Source organism: Mytilus edulis, chromosome 8 (genome assembly GCF_963676685.1).
Source record: "Mytilus edulis chromosome 8, xbMytEdul2.2, whole genome shotgun sequence".
Taxonomy (NCBI): Eukaryota; Metazoa; Mollusca; class Bivalvia; order Mytilida; family Mytilidae; genus Mytilus; species Mytilus edulis.
In genome coordinates this window covers 1762616-1787790 of record NC_092351.1, presented here as the reverse complement: position 1 = coordinate 1787790, position 25175 = coordinate 1762616, and the positions used below count along the sequence as shown (strand labels likewise).

General features: G+C 32.4%; 3 protein-coding genes across 5 annotated transcripts; 1 reads left to right on the top strand and 2 right to left on the bottom strand.

The window, feature by feature from the left end:
* Positions 1-632: 632 nt before the first annotated feature.
* On the bottom strand, positions 633-5952 carry LOC139484597 (DNA-directed RNA polymerases I and III subunit RPAC2-like). The gene is made up of 5 exons (XM_071268378.1): positions 5819-5952; positions 3780-3880; positions 3281-3357; positions 1457-1536; positions 633-704 (listed from the first exon to the last, which is right to left on the bottom strand). The coding sequence occupies exons 1-5, from the start codon at positions 5882-5884 to the stop codon at positions 648-650; spliced, it is 381 nt and encodes a 126-aa protein (XP_071124479.1). The 5' UTR covers positions 5885-5952; the 3' UTR covers positions 633-647.
* Positions 5926-17997, top strand: LOC139484594 (iduronate 2-sulfatase-like). Of its 3 annotated transcripts, none has more exons than XM_071268371.1 (9): positions 5926-5949; positions 8072-8168; positions 9142-9278; positions 10642-10819; positions 11152-11240; positions 12093-12306; positions 14271-14431; positions 16414-16540; positions 17239-17997. In XM_071268371.1, the coding sequence occupies exons 2-9, from the start codon at positions 8111-8113 to the stop codon at positions 17883-17885; spliced, it is 1611 nt and encodes a 536-aa protein (XP_071124472.1). In that variant the 5' UTR covers positions 5926-5949; positions 8072-8110; the 3' UTR covers positions 17886-17997. The 3 variants fall into 3 exon arrangements, with proteins under 3 accessions (XP_071124472.1, XP_071124473.1, XP_071124471.1); XM_071268370.1 differs by lacking the exon at positions 5926-5949 and adding an exon at positions 11734-11785 and having other exon boundaries at positions 8032-8168; positions 11152-11188; XM_071268372.1 differs by lacking the exon at positions 5926-5949 and having other exon boundaries at positions 8019-8168.
* LOC139486684 (uncharacterized) lies at positions 6709-7677 on the bottom strand. Its single transcript, XM_071271603.1, has one exon. It carries the CDS (start codon positions 7675-7677, stop codon positions 6709-6711), a length of 969 nt encoding a protein of 322 aa, XP_071127704.1.
* Positions 17998-25175: the final 7178 nt, after the last annotated feature.

Sequence of the window (25175 nt, the reverse complement as noted above, 5' to 3'; positions counted from 1 at the left end):
TGGGCCAACAAGAATTGATTTTTTGGAATGATTTTTGTACCATATGATAAAGTACCAACTACTTTTTTTAAATTACTGAAGACAACTCATCAAATATAAATTTTTACATATATGAGTCAAAACAGAAATAAGATGTTTAATGTTCTCTTGTGTTATGGAGAGACAAACCATGCTTGGTAAAATTATTGAAACAACAAATGCTTTGAAACTGACATCATTCACATGCTTTATTTCTTGATTGACAACATATTTGTTTTGTTTAGAAGACATGTTGTTTTAACAAACAATTGTCATCCCATGGGAACAACTGTTGAAGGCCGTACATTAACCTATATTGGTTAACTTTTTTAAATTGTTATTTGGATGGAGAGTTGTCTCATTGGCACTCACACCACATCTTCCTATATCTAATAACAAATAGAAACATAAACAAGTGGTGAATCTATATTTTTCCTTGAAACAATTCAACATATACATAATATATAACAATTATATAATTTTCCTTCTAATTTCACATGAAATTTGTGTTGCACTTGTAATGATACTGTCATGATATTCCTCAGCATTGTTCAAATACACATATAAACTTATTGTGTACCTTTATACACACATAAATCTACTAGATTTATTAATAAACAATTCATTTCTCAACTTGTGTCCATTTCAGATGATGTATTCCTGTTCTTAAACTCTGACACACTATTCTGAAAATAAATTAAATAAAAAGGAATTGTAAATGAAAAATGAAACTTAAAACAAACATGTATGCACAAAAGTTTAAATAATCTTATTCAATTGATATGTTGATATGGAAAATTTCCATTTGATTGTGGGTTATTCTAAGATTTGGTTGTTGTCCTTCATTTCTTTTGAGAGGTTTTATAGCTAGCAATAACAAGGTTTACTCCACCATTTTGATCATAAGAAATGCCTGTACCAAGTCAGTAATATGACAGTTGTTATTTCTTCATTTGATGTGTTTGAGCCTGTGATTTTGCTCAGAAACTTTCCATGTAAAATTTCCATCAGTGTTCAGAATTGTTGTTATTTAACTTTTTAAGGTGTGAAGTTATTAATCAAAATCCTACACAATTGAGCTGTCAAGGTAAATCTGACCAGTCTACAACTATTGACTCTATTTCTCCAAAGTTAACAAATCAAGGCTAACAGTGTTGAACTAATAATAATGAATTTTAATTACATATTTCATTATAATTTGCATATATCATGTATATATTGTATTTCATTTGTAATTTGGCAGAGCATGAAAGGGAAGATAAGTTTTAGGATAAGTAACTCTAAAACTAGTCTTAACTAACTCCTTATGCACTATCAAAAGAGTGGCTGTGTTTTGAGTCTTTATATTCTATGGTTGGTATAGCTTTATTGAGATTACTTATATATAATTTGTACATTAATCCTTGTCCACTAGAACTATATTTATTTGATATCTTACCTCAAAGGTCCGTAACACATGTTCACATGCACCATTTAAATCTTTTAAACCTTTCTTTAAGATGTCCACTGCTGGTTTCCCTGTAATAATAAAGAAATAAAGTTGGCTAAGAGCAATATCTTATCCTCATGTCTGTTGTAACTCAACAGGTTAGAAATTCAATCCCATTTATCCTTAATAATATCATGTCAAAGATAACCATATAAAATCTAGCTAACAAGAAACTGTTTCTGTATTTGCCTAGAATCAGGAATTTAAACAAGGGCCAATAAAGAAACAAGAGGCTGTCACAACGACAGCAAACCAGATTTATTAACATTTATTTGTGTCCTGGAAATATCACAAGAACCATTACTGATGAACGGTGAAAGCGAAAATCGTCAATATCAAATTTGACCTCCATTTTGTCCTCAGTATCAACATATTAAAATTTGAAAAGCTTAGATTGAATGGTTCATGAGTAAATGCAACATTGTGAATGGAAACGACATTTTACGATCTTTCAAGAACCATAACTACTGAACGGTAAAAGTCAAAATTGTCATTATTGAACTTGACCTCCGTTTTGTCATTAGTAACAACATATTGAAATTTGGGAAGCTTTGGTAGAACAGTTCATGTGTAAATGCATGGACTGGAAACAGCATTTTTCAATCTTTCAAGAACCATAACTCCTGAACGGTAAAAGTCTAAATCGTCATTATTGAACTTGACCTCCATTTTGTCATCAGTAATAACATATTGAAATATGGGTAGCTTTGGTAGAACAGCTCATGCGTAAATGCACGGAAACGACTGGAAACTCCATTTTCCAATCTTTCAAGAACCATAACTCCGGAACGGTAAAAGTCTAAATCGTCATTATTGAACTTGACCTCCATTTTGTCATCAGTAACAACATATTAAAATATGGGTAGCTTTGGTAGAACAGCTCATGCGTAAATGCACGGACACGACTGGAAACTCCATTTTCCAATCTTTCAAGAACCATAACTCCTGAACGGTAAAAGTCAAAATCGCCATTATTGAACTTGACCTTCGTTTAGTTGTCAGTAACAACATATTAAAATTTTAAAACTTTTGGTTGATCGGTTCATGAGTTAATGCCAGGCTGCCCGCCGTACATCCCCAAATTAATAACCAACATTTTTGTCATAAAAATCTGGTTAAAAAGCATGTTCATAGCAATTCTGTTTTTATATTTTCATGAAACTTAAAGAAACTTATCTTGCAGTTGGAACAGGAAATCATATTTGATTCAATCTACTGAGAAGTCATCAATTTTTTGTGGATTGAGGAAAATTTGTATTTTTGAAGATTTTTAATTTTGTCTTGTTTGTGGTTCACCAAATTCTGCATATATTTCTATAGCACATTTCTTATACACTGAGGATTTGAATTCCTAGTTCTTCTATACCAATGAAATCTGTCATTCCATAAAATTGTATGCCACAAAAAATTATGTATCTACAGTATGTCAATATTGATGGGATTTCTGACTTCTCTTCATCAATGTCAAAGTAATTTATATTATCTATTCATTTAACCTATAAAATATAAAGAACTTTGGAAAAACAAATTAGATTATCCACCATTCTGACTTATTGTGTCCGCTTTGTATTTTCATTGACCAACATGAGATTCCAGTGATATTTATATTCAGCTGCGAAAATTTGTTTTTATGAATCACAAAAAAATATGATTACAGAACTGTTTCTTATAACCAAGAAACATGGTTGAAATGAGTTGAGAAAATATGCAACAAATTTCTATTGAGAGATGAAATTTCACATACTTTATTACATGAATATTATAAATACTCACCATAGGTCTGAACACGGAAGTTGATTTTAAGTTCCGAGGGATGGGGAACACTGTAGCCACAAAACTTTACATCAGGACTACAAAAACAAAACCATATCATTATCAAATATAGAAAGTTATGAAAAAAATAATACCCATACCATAATCATAGTTATCAAGCTTATTAAGTTAGAAGAAAATATGTCTAAATATTATGACTGATTAGAAAATGATACTTAAATTTTCCTTGATGTCAAGACTTTTTTTCTGTTGACCTTCAGATAAATTTTTAAGGCCAATAACTACAATTAGAGGACGTACTGTGTTTTAATCTAATCCCTACCATAAAAATATGATAAAATGGAAAAATAAGTTTAACTTTCAATATACATGATAAAACATCAAACCAACAACTAAATAAAACCAGAGGAAAATCTGTAGTTAAAAAGCTTTACCAAAACAATGTACATCTATTAATTTTGTTATTATCATAATCTTCATTATTTCTCAGAGTACTCACTTTTTCATTATAATATAACGTAGAGAATTTCCCAGTGTGTGGTCTTCGTTATGGAATACAAATGTTTTACATGTTTCGTCTTCTTCTCCTGGTGTTTCTATCTACAGTAAAAATAGAATGAACTTCTTGGTTATACTAATGTTAAAGTTCCCACAAAGGGATTCATGAGTGATATTAGTTCATATTTTTTTTTAATAGATCATGAAGATACTTCATTTTGTACTTGTTTGTTAAAAGAATTTCCTGTTCACAATTTTTTCATTTGCCCAGAATACATATTCTTAACAAACTGAGACAACATTCATTGACACCTTGACAATCAACAATTTTTGTGTGTAGACAATGGTAGAAGCCATAAATGTACCTTTGGCAGCAAGAGGATTAAACTTCATAAATTCAGAACAATAGGAAGAAGATATATACATGTAGTACAAAGTATTCCAACATTGTCCAATGCTACACACAAAATATTACATAACTTGTAAATGTAAAACTTGTACAAAAATAAAATGTAACAATAAAAATATATTGAGTTCCTGTCTGGAAACAATTTTCAGCATTTATAGTCTTGAATATATGCAACATGAGGCTGAATTGCTCACCTCTATTTCAGAGGTGAAGATTTTTAAATGTTAGTAAACTTGATGAACAAATTGTGTAAAATTGTCTTTAAAGGGCAATATAACTCCTAAAGGGGTCAATTGACAATCTTGGTCATTTAATTTTTTTGTAGATCTTACTTTGCTGAACAATATTGCTGCTTACAGTTTACATCTATCCATTATAATATTCGAGATAATAACAAAAAACTGTAAAATTTTGTTAAAACTAACAAAAAGGTGGCAGCAACCCAACAATGAGTTGTTGGAATTGTCTTATTATTTCATGGCCGATTAAACCCAAGTCAGATTTGCTTTTAAAGCTTCAGTTATTGAGATATAAGTCAAAAACTGCATAATGCCATTTGACCACTATGTTCTATTTTTAGCCATGGTGGCCATTTTTGAAGATGGATCAAAACTTAAGATACAATTTATAAACTAGATACCTTAAGAAATATTAAGTTAAAGTTTGAAGGTATTTGATCAAGTAGTTTCAGAGGAGAAGATTTTTTAAATAGTTCATGACGACAGACGATGACGAACAGCAAGTGATGGCATATAAGCTCACATTGGGCCCTTTGGGCGCCACAGAAAGTAAATAAATAGCCTTTCAAGACATCATTATTATTTCGACTCCGGTAGCCTGTGCACAGTCACCAGGCATTTGTTTCTATCCACATATGATAGAGAAAGGAAGAAGCTTATAATTTATATGGATAGTGAACCTTCCTATATATATTCATGTATGGATAGAAACAAACAAGTGTATGTGCTCCACTGCTCTAGGCTCTAGTCGTGGATCACAGGCACTTGTTTCTATCCATAGGAAGGTTGACTATCAATATAAAGCTTCTATTTATATGGATAGCCGACCTTCCTTTAGCTATGGATAAAAACAAGTGCCTGTGAGTTTAGTTTAGATTACTCTGACATCCAACTGCTGTTTTGCCAGACAAGCTGGGGCCCTATCTTTTCTGGCAAAACAACCATTGGACGTCAGAGTAATCTCGGACTAGTGAGTTCCTTATCGCTATATGTCTGCCATTACTAGATATCACACAGGTTCCCGTAAAAATTAGACGTCATAAAACAAAATATCTGACGCAACAATGGAAAAGTGATTGTTGTTGACGTCAAAAGTTCAAGCGGCCGGGTCAGCCGGGATAAGCGATAAGGTGTATAATGTGCTGTCAAGTTACAGAGGTCACAGGCACTTGTTTCTATCCATAGCCAAAGGAAGGTCGGCTATCCATATAAATAGAATCTTTATATTGATAGTCGACCTTCCAATGGATAGAAACAAGTATAGTGAAGTACCTGTGACAGAGGTCCTGAGTTTGGGAGAAGACAATTTCTCCTCAGAATAATGCTCTCTGTTTATTAAGTTTTAAAATTAGAGAGAAAAGGGTATTGTTAAGTGATTAAGAAATAGCTTACAACTTCGAGACGATGACTACCGACTTCAACAGGAGTTTTAGTGGCATCTTTTTCTTTCTTAGACATGCTGCATACAAAACGAAACAAGTAGTTTCCGGTTTACAAATATATAATTTTAGAAACAAATACGGGTATGTACTTTCACTTTATATTACACACTTGATTAACAGTTCAATGATCTTCAATGCTTCTATCTGGGACAATTATATTAGTTTCAAGCTATTTTGGAAATAGTATATTGATAATATATATAAGTATAATAATCCCACTTCAACATGTGGACTGCACTTGCAGTCTGATGAAGTAAACATCTAAGAGTATTTAAAGATACATAATAATCTTTTCTAATTTACTGACAAGATACATATAAAATTTAGTAAAGGTGAATTTTATAAATTTTACACAATTCTTGCAGAAGACACTTAGGAACACTGGACAGAACAATTTGTTTAGCCCTCCACCTTTTTTTCCAAAATCTTTTATCTTTTTGTTTTGTATCAGTGTCATTACACAGACCGCTGTAGTCCAAATAATTATGACTTCTTGCAAGGCTATCTTAATTTTTTGCTTCAACGCCTTTTAAAGAAAATAAGTATAATAGCTTTTTATAAAAGATGTCATAATTATTTGAACTAACTTCACTCACTCACTAGACCGCTGTAAATAGTTAAATTATCATGATTATAGGCAGTAACTGAGTAAGTAGCAATTCAAGATCTTTATGATTGCATTATGCAGAAAAACATTTAGTCTTTAGTCTTTAGTAAGTGTCCCAAATGTGTACGTTTCCTCTTTTGTAGTTTTTTCACATATGTAATTTTCACTCATGTACTTAATTGAAATGGTGGCCGCTGCTGCTTAACAAATTTTGACTTAATTTTGATTTAGAATTATAGTGTTTTTTGCTGTATAGTGTTTTTGAATCTACCAGACTCCGTTAAATAATTTTCCAGATGGCACAATATCTCATTTCGATTGTCTCTATTAATGTCTTCTTCATCAATTCCTAGTAAGGTGTCTAAATCCATGCGTATATTTCCTGTTATAAAGTAAATAGATGTTCTCATCCTCTCTCTAGCCTCCTCATAGTTAGAACAATGTAAAAGGTAGTGTTCTACAGTTTCTGGCTCTCCACAGGAACAGTTTTTGTCTGATGATGGTATGATTTTAGATTTATAATCATTTAGATCACAATAACCTGTTCTCAAACTAGTAATAATTGAAAACGACCATTTGGATGGTAAATCTTTTGGTATTTTTTGACAAACTTTTTGATGATAGTTATAATAATTTCTGCCACATTGACTTGATTCCCATTGGTTCTGCCATTTTCTTAAAACACTTTCTCTTGCTGAACGTTTTATATCCTGCCTGGTTACTTCTGATGGTTCTTCTATTTTTTCAGCTTCTTTAGCTCCTTTTTTGGCCAGTGAATCAGCAATGTCATTTCCTTGGATATCAGCATGACCAGGTGTCCATTCAAAATTTAATGGAATTCCATTCATCTTTAATACTTTCATGTTTTTCTTAATTTCTCTTATGACTTTGATGTAATTTTCTGATTTCCAGTTTAAAGTTAAAATTCCAATTGAGGTCTGACTATCTGAAAAAAGTGTAATTGAGTCTGTGTTTTGTCTGTTTTCTGATATTAAAAAGTGGTCAACAACAAGTTTAATGGCGATCAGTTCTCCGAGTAGTATTGATCCTTTCTTGGATACAGCTTTACTAATTTCAATTTGTTGTTGATTATTTGATGGAAAAATGACAGCACCTGCTCCTACAGGGCCAGGACTGCCAAGACAGGACCCATCAGTAAATGCTATACATGAGTTTGCTGGAAGATGACTTAGTTTTTCCATTATTATGTGTTTTCCAACATTTTTTTGGTCTGTTGATCTTGATTTGGAATTTCCAAGGTTTTTCCAATAATCTGGAGGAGATTTATATCTTTGTAACCCATTAAACTATGTATCATGTTTATAGAAAGAAAGAAAAAAAGATTTCTCTAAAATAAAAAATAAGTCCTGTCCCCAAGTAGCTTTGGCAAATGATTGATTTATGCAAAAAAGCAAAACTTTATATGTCATTAACATTTGGACTTAAATTTTGACATATATTATACATTTTGTTAAACTCTGGGGAGATAAAAGAGTTTTTGTATTTTTATGCTCTTCATACTCTTTATAGAATATCTGTATAGTTATCAAGCTATTATAATCATGTGTTTATTTTACTATTGGTGGGTGTTTGTAGGAATGAAGAAGTACAGTCATGACAGTTGTTGAATATTGAATGATGAATATATGTCATGGATTACTGTTCCTGCTGGTTCTAGTGACTATTTCTAAAGGTAATTAGTTTTTATTTAGAATTAATAGTTCATATATTTCAGTACTGCACTGGTAAAAAATAATTTTTGTTAAGGAACCAGATGAGGACCACCTCCAGTGGAGGATTTTCTCACTGTGTTGAAGACCTGTTGGGGGCCTTAAGCTAATATCTGCTCTTTGGTCGGGTTGTTGTCTCTTTGACATATTCCCCATTTTCTATCTCAATTATATAAAGTAGATGTATAATTATATTTGTAAATGAGAAAAACAACCAAGCAACACAACTGTAGCAAGACTACACAACTTATGGTGAAAAAAGTCTTCTCGTAGTACACAAGACTTGTTTGTGCATCGTGTATGTCAAACTCTAAATAGTGATGTGTAATTTAAAAAGGAACTACCAAAGATCTGTCATAAACACCAATGCAATGGTAACTCTGATAAAGCATTTAGCATGAATCAGAAGGCAAGTTGTGATCTGAGAACCAGAACTTGAGGTGGAAGATAGGAGGAAAAAGACTGTATAAGTAAAGATAGGCAAATACAAGAGAAAGATCAACCCAACAGTACATTACATAACCTGTAATAATAATATGCATAATGATACAGTGTTGGGGATTGATAAGACTAGGCCTTCTTGTACAAACAGTATTGAAGAACAATAAATAAATAAAGATAAGATGGCTTAAAAGGGGATGTACTCGTTTCTCGTTTTGTTTATATAGATTAGACCGTTGGTGTTCCCGTTTGAATGGTTTTACACTAGTAATTTTGGGGCCCTTTATAGCTTGTTGTTCGGTGTGAGCCAAGGCTCCGTGTTGAAGGCCGTACTTTAACCTATAATGGTTTACTTTTTAAATTGTTATTTGGATGGAGAGTTGTCTCATTGGCACTCACACCACATCTTCCTATATCTATGTAATCTATCAAATTAAATTATCAAAATTAAAGAATTATGATCAAGTAAAAAAATATTTTGTTTACTTTTTTCAGGGAAACTGAATGTTCTGTTGATAGTAGCAGATGATCTTAGACCATCTCTTGGTTGCTATGGATATGAACCTTTGATCACTCCAAATATTGACCTCCTTGCAAGTCAATCAGTAGTTTTTAACAGAACGTATGCCCAGGTTTGTTGTATAAGCACTTCATTAACTGTGAATTTATATTCGTGGGTACCAATTTTTGGTGGCTTGAGAAAAACTTGCATATTCGTGGATATCTAATTTAGTGGTTATGGCAAATGAAATTGAAAATGGAAATGGGGAATGTGTCAAAGAGACAACAACCCAACCAAAGAACAGACAACAGCAGAAGGTCACCAACAGGTCTTCAATGCAGCAAGAAATTCCCGCACCTGGAGGCGTCCTTCAGCTGGCCCCTAAATAAAAGTCTGCATACATTCCTTAAGAAAATTTGTTATCTGTTGAACATTTAAGTTTGTGGTTCCACTGTATGACTGAACATGCTGTCCCCACGAAATCCACAATTTGGTATAAAACATATATTAATGAATCCACAGTATAAGTCTGTTGCATGTGACTCACTCATGTTCCTGGCAATAATAGTTCTTAAAATTGTAATATCCAGAATATGGAACTCCAAGGTAAATTAAAAAAAAGGTGATGATGAATAAAAACCTAACAAAACCAAACACTAAACTGTATCAATTAACTTAAATATTGGATAACAGATCCTTGATCACAAGTCCAAATAATTATGATGTCTTGGAAGGCCATTTAAATTTTTGCTTTGACATCGATGTAAGGCGTCAAAGAAAAAAAATATAATAGTCTTTCAAAATGTCATAATTATTTGGACTAATTCCTCACTTGGTACAGCCATTTTCTTGAGATTGCTGCTTATGTTTGCATTTTTCATGGAAACTTAAATATAAAAAAGAATATGTAGCATGATTGCTAATGAGACAACTCTCCACAAGATAATTAACAACTATAGGTCACCTGGATGACCTTCAACAATGAGCAGAACCCATACCACATAATCAGCTTTAATAGGCCCTGAAATCACAAATGTAAAACAATTTAAACAAGAAAACTAACAGCCTACCGGTAATTAATGTGCAATTAAAATGAACCAAAAACAAATATGTAACACAGCAACAACAGACAACCACTGAATTACAAGCTCCTGTCTTGGGACAGGCTACAAAACAGGAAAAATTCATCTACAAAAAGAAATAGTAATTTATCTTATCAGATTTGAAAATGTGAACTGGAAATTAACCCTGTTAAATTTACAAAACTATCCCAAGTGAATGTTGGTTGAGAAACAGAAGTTATGGTATGAATTAGCTGTATAAAAAAGTCCCCTGAATCAGTGATACTGGTAGTTAAGAAATTGGTAATTTATTTGTCAATTTTAATTAATGAGCAATATAAATTGTTTTTGTATAGATAATCAATCGCATCAAGCAATACAGACAATGGATTGCCCCAGAAGGGGAGATAACTTTTGATGTTTGTATTTTAGCAAGCTATTTGTGGACCTAGTAGAGCTTCCTTTCTAACAAGTAGACGCCCTAATACAACACATGTGTATGACCAGCATACATATTGGCGAAAAAGGGGAGGAAACTTCACAACATTACCACAACACTTCAAAAACAATGGATATGTCACATTCTCTGTTGGCAAAATCTTCCACCCAGGTAATTTGTTTAATGGGAATTAACTCTGTAAAGATAGATGAAAAAAAAATTAAGCCACTTTTATATGAGAATATCTCAGTTTGTATTAATATTTGTATTTAATATGACCACCTTTATAGCACAAAATTTTAAAAACATCAATAAATAGACATATATCAATGCAAAAGATTGATAAATCACCAGTTAATTTGACTCCACATGATCACAGTGCAGGGAAAAAATGCTGACTTTTGTTTCCATCGTACATGATAGCAGTCAATAAACTTATCATTCATCCTTCAAATAATATCATAATATTATGATATTCCGTAATCTTCATGTCTTCATTTAAGGTGCAGCATCAGGGAAAACAGATGATTATCCATACAGTTGGTCAGTACCACCCTACCATCCGTCAACTCAGCAATATAAGATGGCTAAGGTTTGTACCACCCTACCACCCGTCAACTCAGAAGTATAAGATGGCTAAGGTTTGTACAGCTGGTCATTCAGACCCTACCTTCCATCAACTCAGAAATATAAGATGGCTAAGGTTTGTACAGCTGGTCATTCAGACCCTACCTTCCGTCAACTCAGAAATATAAGATGGCTAAGGTTTGTACAGCTGGTCATTCAGACCCTACCATCCGTCAGCTCAGAAATATAAGATGGCTAAGGTTTGTACAACTGGTCATTCAGACCCTACCATCTGTCAACTCAGAAATATAAGATGGCTAAGGTTTGTACAGCTGGTCATTCAGACCCTACCACCCGTCAGCTCAGAAATATAAGATGGCTAAGGTTTGTACAGCTGGTCATTCAGACCCTACCATCCGTCAACTCAGAAATATAAGATGGCTAAGGTTTGTACAGCTGGTCATTCAGACCCTACCATCCGTCAGCTCAGAAATATAAGATGGCTAAGGTTTGTACAGCTGGTCATTCAGACCCTACCATCCGTCAACTCAGAAATATAAGATGGCTAAGGTTTGCACAGCTGGTCATTCAGACCCTACCATCCGTCAGCTCAGAAATATAAGATGGGTAAGGTTTGTACAGCTGGTCATTAGACATCATTACCTGATTTTGTTACAAACCTTGATTTCATTTTGAATTCTTTCTTCAAACAAGCAGGTCATATTCAAATGGTGCATATGTTTTCTTTCATTTGTTTATGGTCTGTTACAGCTGTTGGCAAATGTGATGGAACCATTGCTTTAAAAAACCTTTTTTATTATAGGTGTGTCCAGGGCCTGATGGAAACACTACATTAAAATAACCTGTTCTGTTATAGGTATGTCCAGGGCCTGATGGAAAGCTCTATATGAATATAGTTTGTCCTGTTGATGTGACAGCCATGCCAGAGAAGACTCTACCTGATCTACAAAGTACCCAGCATGCATTGCAGATCATGCAGAATGTTTCAAGGTTTCCAGAGCAACCATTTTTCCTCGCTGTTGGATATCATAAGCCTCACATTCCACTGAAGTATCCTAGAGAATATCTCAGTTTGTATCAAATATGGTTATAAGGAAAGATGGAATATACATCTACTAGATAGCCACCAAACAAAACAATCAAAACATTTTTTAGTTAGTTAACAACATATCACTCAAGAATTCCTTTTTTTGACAGAAATTGCATGAATAATATATCGAAAATATAAAAAGTTTTGAAAGGGTTGTGTGCATGCTTTTTAAGATGCAACCATTTGAAAATTTAGAAAGTTTAAGTGTGCAAAAGATATCATTGGATTTTCTTGAAAAATGTTTGGATTGAAGTGAAGATTAAACTGTATGTTGTTTTTAGGTTTACTTCTGGTATTTATCCTTTTTACAACTACAAGTATCCTTTAATAACATAGATGTAATTAAACATACCTGTCAACTGACCCGTATTCTGCGGGTGTGACCCAAGATTTTCACAATTCTGAGGGATCACATGGGACACCTGTCGGGTCATTGTATAACCCGGGAATTCCGAAAATGACCCGTTTTCACCCGTATTTCTTAGCCTAAAGATTGATTTCATAAGTATTATTCCTTTGAAATACCGGCAAATTCGTACTTGTTCCATGAACAGGAAGTTCATCTAGCTGTGTAAACTGTCAAATGAAGTGACCCATTAAGTGCATGGCTTCACTTAACAGCTTTGGTGTCAAACACACTGTTAATTAACACCAATTACCTTAGCTTTAGGTCGTAAATAAATTGCACTGTTGTTTTACAAACATATTTCTACTAGAGTTTCTTCCCCTTATTTGTCACCATTCAAAATTATTCCTTATATTTCCGTTTTTTTTGGGGGAAAAGATTAAATCTTAAAAAAAATAAAATTCAAATACATATTGAAATATAACTTTTCATTAGGGCCCGCGGGTCGCCCTATAGTGATCAGTCTGTCCGTCCGTCCGTCCGTAACACTTTGTGTCCGCTCCATATCTAGAGAACCATTATGATTTCATACTTTATACTTTACATGTTTATTAACCACCACCAGAGGGCGTGTCATGATGTATGTACAACTTCCTAGGTCAAAGTTCAAGGTAAAAAAACTTTGGTTTCAGTTGACAACCCTGTGTCCTGTGGTGAAGATCGTGTCCGCTCTATATCTTGAGAACCGTTATGATTTCAAAGTTTATACTTGACATGTTATGTGAACCAACACCAGAGGGTGTGTCATAATTTATGAACGACTGCCTAGGGCAAAGTTCAAGGTCAAAAACTTTGGTTTCAGTTGACAACCCCATGTCCTATGGTAAAGATTGTGTCCGCTCTATATCTTGAGAACCGTTATCATTTTAAAGTTTATACCTGAAATGTATATAAACCAATATCAGAGGGTATGTCATAATTTATGTACAACTTCCTAGGTCAAAGGTCAAGGTCAAAAACTCTGGTTTCAGTGACAACCCCATGTCCTATTGTAAAGATCGTGTCCGCTCTATATCTTGAGAACCGTTATCATTTCAAAGTTTATACTTGACATGTATATAAACCAACACCAAAGGGTTTGTCATAATTTATGTGCAACTTCCTAGGTCAAAGGTCAAGGTCAAAAACTTTGGTTTCAGTTGACAACCCCATGTCCTATGGTAAAGATCGTGTCCGCTCTATATCTTGAGAACCGTTATCATTTCAAAGTTTATACTTGACATGTTTATAAACCAACACCAAAGGGTGTGTCATAATTTATTTATAACTTCCTAGGTCAAAGGTCAAGGTCAAAAATTTTGATTTCAGTTGACAAACGCATGTCCTATGGTAAAGATACAATTTTTTAATGCACATTATTCACAGCTGGGCCCACAGAGATGGCTCCCATCTCAATGATATCTAGTTATTTTTATACCTTATACAATTTTGAAAAAAAAAGTTTAACATGAGGGCACATTAAGTAGTAATTATTACTACTTAATGTGCCCTCATGTTAAATTGCTTTGTATACATTATTTAATATTGGATTATTTCAGATTTATACCCATTAGATAAAATACATTTAGCCCCTGATCCTAGTCTACCTCCAAAGCTGCCATTAGTTGCCTGGAATCCTTGGGCAGATCTTAGAGAAAGGGATGATGTTAAAATGTTAAATGTTAGTTTCCCTTATGGACCCTTACCTAAGCATTACCAGGTAAGATGGAACTTAAGTCTTTCTAAGAATCAGGCAATTTAAAAGAATTTCAACACATGAGTGAAAAAAACACTGATCTAACCATCCCAGTTTGAAGTTACTTTCATCCAAAGTACAAATTGGTAGGTCATTTTTTCGTTGTGTCTGGTAATTCAAAAAATATCATAATAAATTTTGGTTAAAATGATAGCAAATTACAGAGTTATCTGCCCTTAATTGTTAATTTCTAGTGCAATTCAACCAGAGTAAATCTTGAATTACTAGATCATGAAAAGAAAACGAATATATATTTATAGGTTTTGAAATAGAATTAATGGTAAGTTGAATAGGTTTTTTTTGTAATGTTTTCACCACTGCCTGATTAGCAGATTGTCAATCAGCAACACTGTTTGTGATATATGTGTTGGAAAATAGGATGAAACAAGACTGTGTCCAAAGTACACGGATGCCCCACTCGCATTATCATTTTCCATGTTGAATGGACCATGAAATTGGGTAAAAAATCTAATTTAGCCTTAAAAGTAAAAAAGATCAACCAAAAGGGAACATGTGTACTACTGGTAGGTTTCAAGTTGATTGGACTTTAACTTCATCAAAAACTACCTTGACCAAAAACTTTAACCTGAAACTCACACTTTTAATTTCTATGTTCAGTGGACCATGAAAATGGGGTCAAAAGTCTAATTTGGTTTAAAAATAAGGAAGATCATATCATAAGGAACATGTGTACTAAGTTTCAAGTTGATTGGACTTCAGCTTCATCAAAAACTACCTTGACCAAAAACTTTAAGCTGAAACTCACACTTTTAATTTCTATGTTTTTCAATTTCTATGTTCAGTGGACCATGAAAATGGGGTCAAAAGTCTAATTTTATTTTAAATAAGAAAGATCATATCATAAGGAACATGTGTACTAAGTTTCAAGTTGATTGGACTTCAGCTTCATCAAAAACTACCTTTACCAAAAACTTTAACCTGAAGTGGGACAAACGGATGGACAGATGAACGAACGAACGAATGGACAGACAGACAGACGAACGAACAGATGGAAGGACTCACAGACCAGAAAACATAATGCCCCTCTACTATCGTAGGTGGGGCATAAAAAACATTGGCCTCATGGAAGCTTGATTGCCTCAAAGACAGATTCAATAAATTGTATTTTTTTAAAGCAAAATACAGTATGTGTAATGATAAGTTGGTTTACAGTATATTACATCAATTTTTCTATAATTTTGAATAATCAATTATTTGTATCTTTTAATATAAGCATCATTAATTGAAGGAAATGTGCATTTGAATTTATAATGTTAACAAAACAAGCAATTTCTTTTTTGCTTCTTTTGAAATTGAGCTAAAATATATTTGCAATTCAGTTGTTGTACTTTAATCATTAAGATAAAGATAAAGAGACTGACTATAACAAACAGGCGCGGATCCAGAGGGGCTGGGGGGGTTCCGGGGGTTGGAACCCCCCTTTTTTTTTGGACGATCAATGCATTTGAATGGGGGCATGTAGTTGGAACCCCCCCCCCCCCCCCCTTTGTCCTGGGTTAGGACCCCCCCTTTTTAAAATGGCTGGATCTGCCCCTGACAAATGTGTTATTTAACTGTATTTTGTAGTACATCCTACATTCTAGATGTTCTCTAATGTATATACTGTAATTCAAAATCTGACACGATACTCAAATTCATCCAAATTCTTTAATAAATACAGTTATTGAAATTTACTACTTAGGAGATAACTGTAAACTTAATTTAATACCATCAAATCACCAACGAGGTCAGAGCTTAAAATACAAAATTTTTATTCCCATTCTGTTGAAACTGACAGAAAACAACGTCAAATCATACATTTGAACTGATGCCATTGAAATCTAAATGAACCTTACAAACAATGTTGCATAATAATTTGCACTGATTATTTAAGGGTAAGAAAATATTAAGAGTTGGCAATAGTTGTTTTTGTTTTATCTTTGTAGCTGTTAGTGAGACAAAGTTACTATGCAGCTACCTCTTATATGGACGACCAAGTGGGACAGTTACTGAAAGGATTAGATCAGCACAACCTTTCAAGTACAACTGTGATAGTATTTATGGGGGATCATGGTTAGTACTCAGTGTAATTGCTGGGGTTGAAGTCATAAAACTTTGCTCAGTGCTCGGAGCACACACATCATGCTCGAAACATGAAATCAAGCATTTTGATTGGTTGATTCTCGAGTCTGAGTACAAAAATCGTGCTCGAAAGTTTTATGACCGCAAGGCCTGAAGGAGGTCGAAAATAAGACCCAATTAATCCGAAAAAGGATCGTATGTAGTCATTTTAGTTGCTGAGAGATTTCTCTTATTTTTAAAGGTTATTTATTGTTATGCAAATGAAACGGAGTTTTTCAGCTACAATTTCATCAAAGCAAAATGAAATTACATCCAAACATGGTTGCTGAAGCAGGAAATTGGACGTTACCATTCAATGATCTTTTATTGAGCAATAAGAGTATAGCTTTCCTCAGTCTGTTTGAGAAATAATAAAGGCAAAGTCTTTTCTTGAGAATAGCTTAACCAATTGAAATCAAATTTAAATGAGAGATACTTTGTGTGGTTCTTACTGGGTGTTGTTAAATTGGGGGCTGACTGGCCAACCAATTGGTATACAAGTGTATAAGTCTTAATGTTACATCAGATATTTTGGGAAATATATTGAAAATGAATTTTGTGAAAATTGCTTTATATGCTATTCAATACTACATGTATATAGGTTCCTTACCACACTAGACACCACATCAGATTTTGAATTTTATTTGCAGGCTGGTCTCTAGGAGAACACCAGGAATGGTCTAAGTTCAGTAATTTTGAGGTAGCAACGAGAGTGCCTTTGATTGTGTATGTGCCTGGTCTGACCAATAATGGACAAAATCTACACAGAAAGTCTATCTATGATCGAATAAGCAAAGATAATTACAAAGTAACAAATGCCTTGGTTGAACTTGTTGATGTTTTTCCAACGATATCTGAACTAAGTGGCATTATGGTTCCTGAGTTATGTCCAGAAAATGGTCCTGGTATCGAACTATGCACTGAAGGAACTAGTTTAGTCCCCGTCATCAAAGATACTGTTTTCAGTCATGGTGCTTCAGACCTGAAATGGAAATCTGCAGCTTTCAGTCAGTATCCTCGACCATCAGATTCACCCCAGGAAAATAGCGATCAGCCAAAACTAATAGATATAAGAATTATGGGATATACCATGAGAACTGACAAGTACCGGTATACTGAATGGGTAGGTTTTGACCCATTGACCTTAGAAACTAACTGGACCGATTTACATGCTAGTGAGTTATATGTACATGACATAGATCCCGATGAAGATAACAATGTTGCTGGACTTGCGTGTTATAGAGATTTAGTAGATGTTCTGTCAGACAGGTTGCATCAAGGATGGAGGAAAGCTTAACCTTATTCGTATATATCTGATTGATTCAGTTTAAGAAAAAAGTTTTAACTTATTATTATTAAAATGTAATAAATAAACGATGTATAACTAAATTAAATAAGTTTTTTTTCAAGTTTCTTGTGATTGAGAAGATGTTAATATGTGGCTAAAAATGAGGTGCAAACCTTGTATTTGTTGTAAAGTCAGATACTTAAATATGCACAAGGTCATATTGTTTCAGAAAGTTTATACTATCTTTATACTAAATCCATTGTATGTGTTCTGATTGATTCAATTCTGGGAAACATGACTTATTTACAAGCTGCAATTAGCTTTCAGTAACTGTGGGTACACTTAGATCAGTACTTTGTATCTTTAATCCTTTATTTCTTTGTGTCTATCTGATGAGTCAAGCCTTTTTAAACTGAGTTTAATAGCTTCTTAGGTTGAAAGACCTGTTTATGGAAAGGAACCTCAGTGGGTGATATTTGTTGCAGACTTTATCCTGACATATAGATGCTTATATCTACATCATTTGATCTCTGGTAGAGTTTCTTATTTGCAGTCATACCTCATTTTTGTTGAGCCTGTGAATTTTGTCGCAGAAAGCTAGACATAGGGATAGTAATCGGGCGCCGGCTATGGCGGCGTTAGCTCACTTCTTAAAAGCTTTATATTTTAGGAGGTGGAAGACCTAGATGCTTCATACTTTGTATATAGATGCTTTATGTTACAATTTCCGTCAGTCACATGTACAATGTCCTTGACCTCATTTTTATGGTTCAGTGACTACGTGAAAAAAAAGTTAAGATTTTTTGTAATGTTAAATTCTCTCTTATTATAAGTAATAGGATAACTATATTTGGTATGTGTGAATTTTGCAAAGTTCTCATGCCCGTATATTCAACTGTCCAACTGGCAGGTGTCATCTGACCTTGACCTCATTTTCATATCATGGTTCAGTGGTTATAGTTTTTGTGTTTTGGTTTGTTTTTCTTTTACTGTATGCAATAGGACTTCTTTATTTGTTGCATGGAATGATTTTATGGTGTACATGTTTAGATGGCTGCTGTCATCTGACCTTGACCTCATTTTCATGGTTCAGTGGTCAAAGTCAAGTTTTTGAGTTTTGGTCTTTTTTTTCTAGTACTAAATGCAATAGGACAACTATATTTGGTGTATGGAAATATTTTATGATCTATATGCAATTTGCACAGGTTTTATATGACCTCGACCTCATCTTCACGGTTCATTGCTTAGTGTTAAGTTTTTGTGTTTTGGTCTGTTTTTCTTAAACTATGAGCAATAGGTCAACTTTATTTGTTGTATGGAAGAATTGTTAGCTGTACATGTCTGCTACCCTTGACTGTCCTTCCATCTGTCAATTCCATATGTTTTGTACTGTTAACTCGAAATTTTATGAAACTCATATACACAGTTCTAAGAACCAAAACTAGCAGACAAATTTTAATTTCGGAAGTGAGTCACTAATGATACCATTCTAGACTGCCCCTTTTTAACCTTTTTAAAACTACAAAGCTTGAGCATTTTTGTCCTCAGACACAGCCTTCTATAAATTCACTTATCCCAATAACCCATGCTAAATATTGAAGTTGGGATAAATAGTTTCAGAAGTCTTAAGTCTTACATTGTACCGGCTAACAAAATCTTAAAGTTGGAGAAGACACCTACAAAAACTGCTCATCTATTTTTATAGAATTTCAGATTTTCTGGTCATTTTCATGCGCTGATTTTGTTCCAAAAGAGGGGCAAAAGATATCAAAGGGACATTCAAACTTATTAGTTGAAAATAAACTGACAACGCCATGGCTAAACAGACAAACACCAATAAATAAAACATAACATAGAAAACTAATAACTGAGCTATACAAAACCCCATCATAAATTTGAGGTGATCTGAGGAGCTCCAGAAGGGTAAGAAGATCCTGGCTGTTTCTGCTCTTTGGTCAGATTGTTGTCCAATTGGTGCATTTCCTGAGGCAGGGTTAAACATATTTTGTGAGATCTCAACCTTCCAACAAGACCTCTAAGCAATATGAAATAACAACACAGCGACTGTTGTTTTTCACGATCCTTGACTCTAAATTTGAGAAAGGGCTAAAGATATCAAGACATTAATTATATCAAAGCTAATTTACTGTCAAAACATTTATACATAGTCACAAAATTCATGACAATAAAAAATATGACAATAAAATATGAACATCAGTAAAAAAAAATTAATTACATCAAATTTGGAAACATATTTACATATTTAAAACATCAGGACAAGCACCATACAATACAAAATAAAATGACATCATGTTTGCTGCTAAAACTGACACATTTATGAGACAGCGTAAATAAATTGTATTAGTTAAAGCTTATATAAAAGCAAAAATAAAAGTGATGTACACAGTGTTTACAGCAAAACAAAGACAATGTTGTTGTTTTGACAAAATATGTTTTCACAAAACATGATCGACACTCTGTTATTATTCTTCTAAAATATCCTCTTTGACACAACCCCATTTCCATTCTCAATTTTATTCAAAATTTAACATACAAAATGGAACTAATTTGTGTTGTTAAGAACAACTTCCCATTTTTTAATAAGATTTTAATATTTTTAAAAATCTTTTCAAATTCACTAGATGTTCAGAATAAATATTGCAGTATGGTGTCAGCCTATTTTTCTAGTAATTTTTCAAGGAGTTTTAAATGATGCCCCCAAATTATTTATATTGCAGTAGAAGATGAGAAATAATGCACAAATACTATATTTAGTTTTGGACAAGATATCGAAGTCTATTATTTAGTAATTTGCAAAAACACAGGGGTCTGATTACGTTATTAATTAGAAATTTAAAAATTAAATGGAGTATACTTACAACTCATACAACATATGTTGCTCTTTTCACGGCTAAATATAAATAATATTCCAAAATATTTAATCTTTTCAGATAATGATATGTTACAACTCTGATACATTTCAAGTAAATCCATTGTAATTTGAGATCAAATATAATATAATGAGTCACCATCATAGAATTTTTCAAATAATGATATGATAAAAACTCCAGAAGAAAATAAAGCATATAAAGCACTACTTATAAAAATTAATCTTAGTTGTCATATATAGCTAATATTTAAATAGGTAGAAACATTAAATTTTGAAGTAAATGTCAGTAAAACAACCTATTAAGAGTTTTCATAATATCTTAGTTGTAATTTTATCTAGACAAAGGACAAATGAGATATTAAAACATTAGTCAGATCTTTAACATGTCTATTGCGTTGACTTTTATGTTATGAATTTTCTATATGTGATTGCTTCTTTTAATGGATAGAGCTTTAAAATTTCATTTTTACTATATAATATGTATTTTATTGCTTCATTTAATCGATAGATCTTCAAAATTTCTTTTTTACTATAAACCATAAAAATATCAAAAACATGAAAGTGTATTTTCTTCCACAAAAAATGAGTCATTAAAGACTTAAGCATCTTTAAAAAGACTTTCCTTTCCAAGTTTTTCTATTGTGTATGTGATACATTACTATAAATATCTATAGTGCATTTAACAGTGAATAGTATATCAAAATGGCAGTGATGATTATATATTGGCAAAAACACGGAATATTGCACACAATATGTGACATAATTAGATTTACATTTCAAACATGCGTCTTGGAAAAATTTATTTTCGATCAAAGTGAGTCTTGAAGTTTAATAATTGATCTGTGAGTTATCCATTTTAATATTTATTCATGGTGATAAGATTTTTTTTTTAAATTGTTGCATATAAAGAGTGTTTTTGTATGAGCCTCCTAAAACAATGGTTGCTGGTAAAATTCAAAATGAAAGGCTTTTATCATGACCCGAAATCTTTATAAATAGATAATGTATTAAAATAAATCAAAGAATGAAAACAATATATATATATATGTAAGCTAGCTTGATCTTCAATCTAATTAAAGTGAAATCTTTGTATATTGTTCTGATGTCGCACACCAAGGCCTATCAGAACAAGGATTTCAGGATTTAGTTTTCATTAGATTGCTTGCTCTTGAGAAACACACATTTAATAACAATGTATTACTGCTCTAATGTTTGTTGCAAATATGTGCTGGACAAAATATAATAAGATCATCATGGGCAACACAAGTATGAATAAATAGAACTAAATATCAGAGAGAACCAGAAATAAACAATACTATTTAAAAAAAACATTTTCATGATTTGATTGGTCATCTTAGGGCTATTCCAGAAAAAAATGTATGGGGGGGGGGAGGGGGGGGTTGGAAGGCACATTGTATTAATAATACATGGTTGATGGGTATCTGAGCAACTTTTCACACTAATTCTCAATTACAATTGTCTGGGTGGCGGGTGCTGACAAAAACTGCCTTCCAACCCCTCCCCTCCATACATTTTTTTCTGGAAAAGCCCTTAACAAAACAATGATATAATTTAACTATATGGTGAATTAAAAAAATATGAAAATTGAACAGAAGTTGTTTTAAAATAAACTTAATATTTTGCCATTAGTATTAAAAGTCATGTAATATTTTAGTTATGAAAACAAATTACAAAACTGTAAAATAAATAATTAGTTTAATTCAATATGAATTATACAATGCAGTCAAAAAATGCAAAAAGTTTGCATCAACATGACAAAATAAGTATTATGAGATCTTTATGGACTAAAAAGTCATGTAAACTCAGAAATAATGGCAACGTTTTGAGATTTTTTATTTTATATTATTATGGAATCATATAGCAGGACGTATACAAATTCATCAGAAATATTTTAATATATATATTTCATATATAGAATTGATCATGTTGATAGACATTCATACTTGATGTCCTTCAATTCTGGAGTATGAATATTTTACAATGGCAAAATCCATTACTTGAAAATTGAAATTGAGACTTTATTTCTTACATTGCATTTACAATTATACAGAGATAACCGTATATATAAGAAAGAAATCTATCTGTTAATACACCTTATTGCTATTTAATCAAACCGGGGAAAAAGACTCGCTTAGACAACTTCCTGTTTGGGTTAGGCGTCATCAGTAATGTGCTGATGGGGGAAAAGTTTAGAAACTGAACATTTTTAAAGTTTATGGACATTACAGTCAATTTTTTTTAAACTCAAAGTAATAAAAATGCATTTGTTTGAAGTGTTAACAATGGTTTAAACATGTCTCTTTAAAGAGTTTCATGCACAATAGTGTTTTAATAGGGCAGAACAAAGGCTGTGACGCCATGAAAAAACTGTGTAATTTAAGGACTTATCGTTTTGAAATAAATAGAGATAAGGTGTATTGACATCAGTAAAATCCATGATTTACAACTCAAAGTACTGTTTACTTAGATAGCAGTACATAATTATTTATACAATTCATTAAAGATTTACAATAAATACTCAGAATTTACAGAAATAAAATAAAACTTACAACAAATATTTCTAATATTTATATAGATCTATTAAATAAAATATCGATAACAAAAGAAAAAGTAAGACTAGGGAAAGTTATCTCCAATTTTTATGCATTTATTATAATAAGGGAAGCTTTTATCAATTTTGGAGCATCAATTTAGCTTTCTTTATCAAATTTTACTTGACTGAATATTTCAGCTTTATTTAAACTACAAGTAGATAAAATTGATAAAACAAAACAGACATAAAAAGAAAAATATATACGGGTTAAAAGGAACATCTTCATAACTGCATTTTTATTACTGAAAGTTTACAAATTATTGAAAATCACTGATAACTGGTAAAATTGTCAGATCTAACTAATGCAAGATCTATTTAATGTGATTTTAAAAAATTTGTGAAGAAAAATTTACAACTGAAAAAGTGAATTTGAGTTTTTATTCTAACAAACCTACTAATTTTCTATTTTGCATTAATAAAACCAACCATTTATTTCTGAATTAACAGGAATACACAAAAGCCTGAGACGGAGACTTTAAGGATTTATATCAACTGTACTTCCTTAACAATCAAGTCTCCTCATATAACCTCATCCAAAGTAATTTAAAATTAACTGTATGCCATATTTTCAAATCTTTAAATAGTAGGCATGGTAAATAAACAATAAGCTAAAACACTAGGTACTAAAATAAACAAAAAGTATAAAAAATATTACAACTAAGGCAAGAAAAAATAAACAAAACAAGAGATTCTTCTAACTAGAAAATGATGTCTTATCTATCTTACAGAAATCACATGACATTTTAGGTGTCATACCACCAATTACTCCCTCAAATTTAGAACGTATGTGAAAGTAGGCCTACTCGGACAAAAAATAGTGCATTTGATGTCATTGTTCACCTAAACTAAACAACAAATTTGCAGAAATGAAAGTTTTGTTGAAAGAGAAATATATTAAGACCATTTTGAGCCAAAATTTATCTGTCTATGAGTTTGCATTAAAAATTGAGGATTAATGCGCTCCATAGTATACTAATTTAAGATTTCCAGAAAACCAGGGGTTATTTTTTGTGGTACCTTCTTTCGGAAGCTCTCTGCTTTCTTATATGATTTTGAATGTATGTTGAAAATTGGCATGCAGAAAGGTGACACCTGTACAATTCAGGATATACCTAGTTTCTATGAAGTTAAACTTAAGGTAAAATATTTAGAAAGCTGTGAAAATTGCAAAATTTGGTTGAACAGATAGGGACTTTTAATTGGTGGTATGACACCTTTAAGCAAAATGCGGTGAAACATCAAAATCAGAAAACAATTGGTTTTTTTTGTCTTAACTGATCATTTGAGATAATAGTAGCCACATTTCAATCTTTTTGGGGGCAAAATGTCACATATTTCAAATTTAGAGCCTAAAACTTGAGTTTGTGCTATTTTTAGCTTTTCCCATCCTGACAATATGCTTTTATATAAAAAATGTCCTAAATAATGTTATAAATGCACAGAAAGTTATTCTGTGGTGTTAAACATTGAAACATAAGTTGTTTACTACCCCTAACAAAATTTTGTCATGCAGATTTAATGAAATTATTTGATTTTTAGCCCTTATAGCATTGCGTCATACTATGTACTTGGCAGATAGCATAGCCTAATGTAAACACTGCAGAAACTCACAAAAGCACCATTTATTATTCTAAATGAAATTTTTATATCTTAAATTTTATTAACTGATGTAAATAAACACAGTTAAATGACCATGACTGCACTTTTGATCAATTTGTAGTACTTTACTGACACCAGATGAAAAAAAGGGGGGTCAATATTCCTTGACACTTCAATACCTTGGATTTTTTTACTA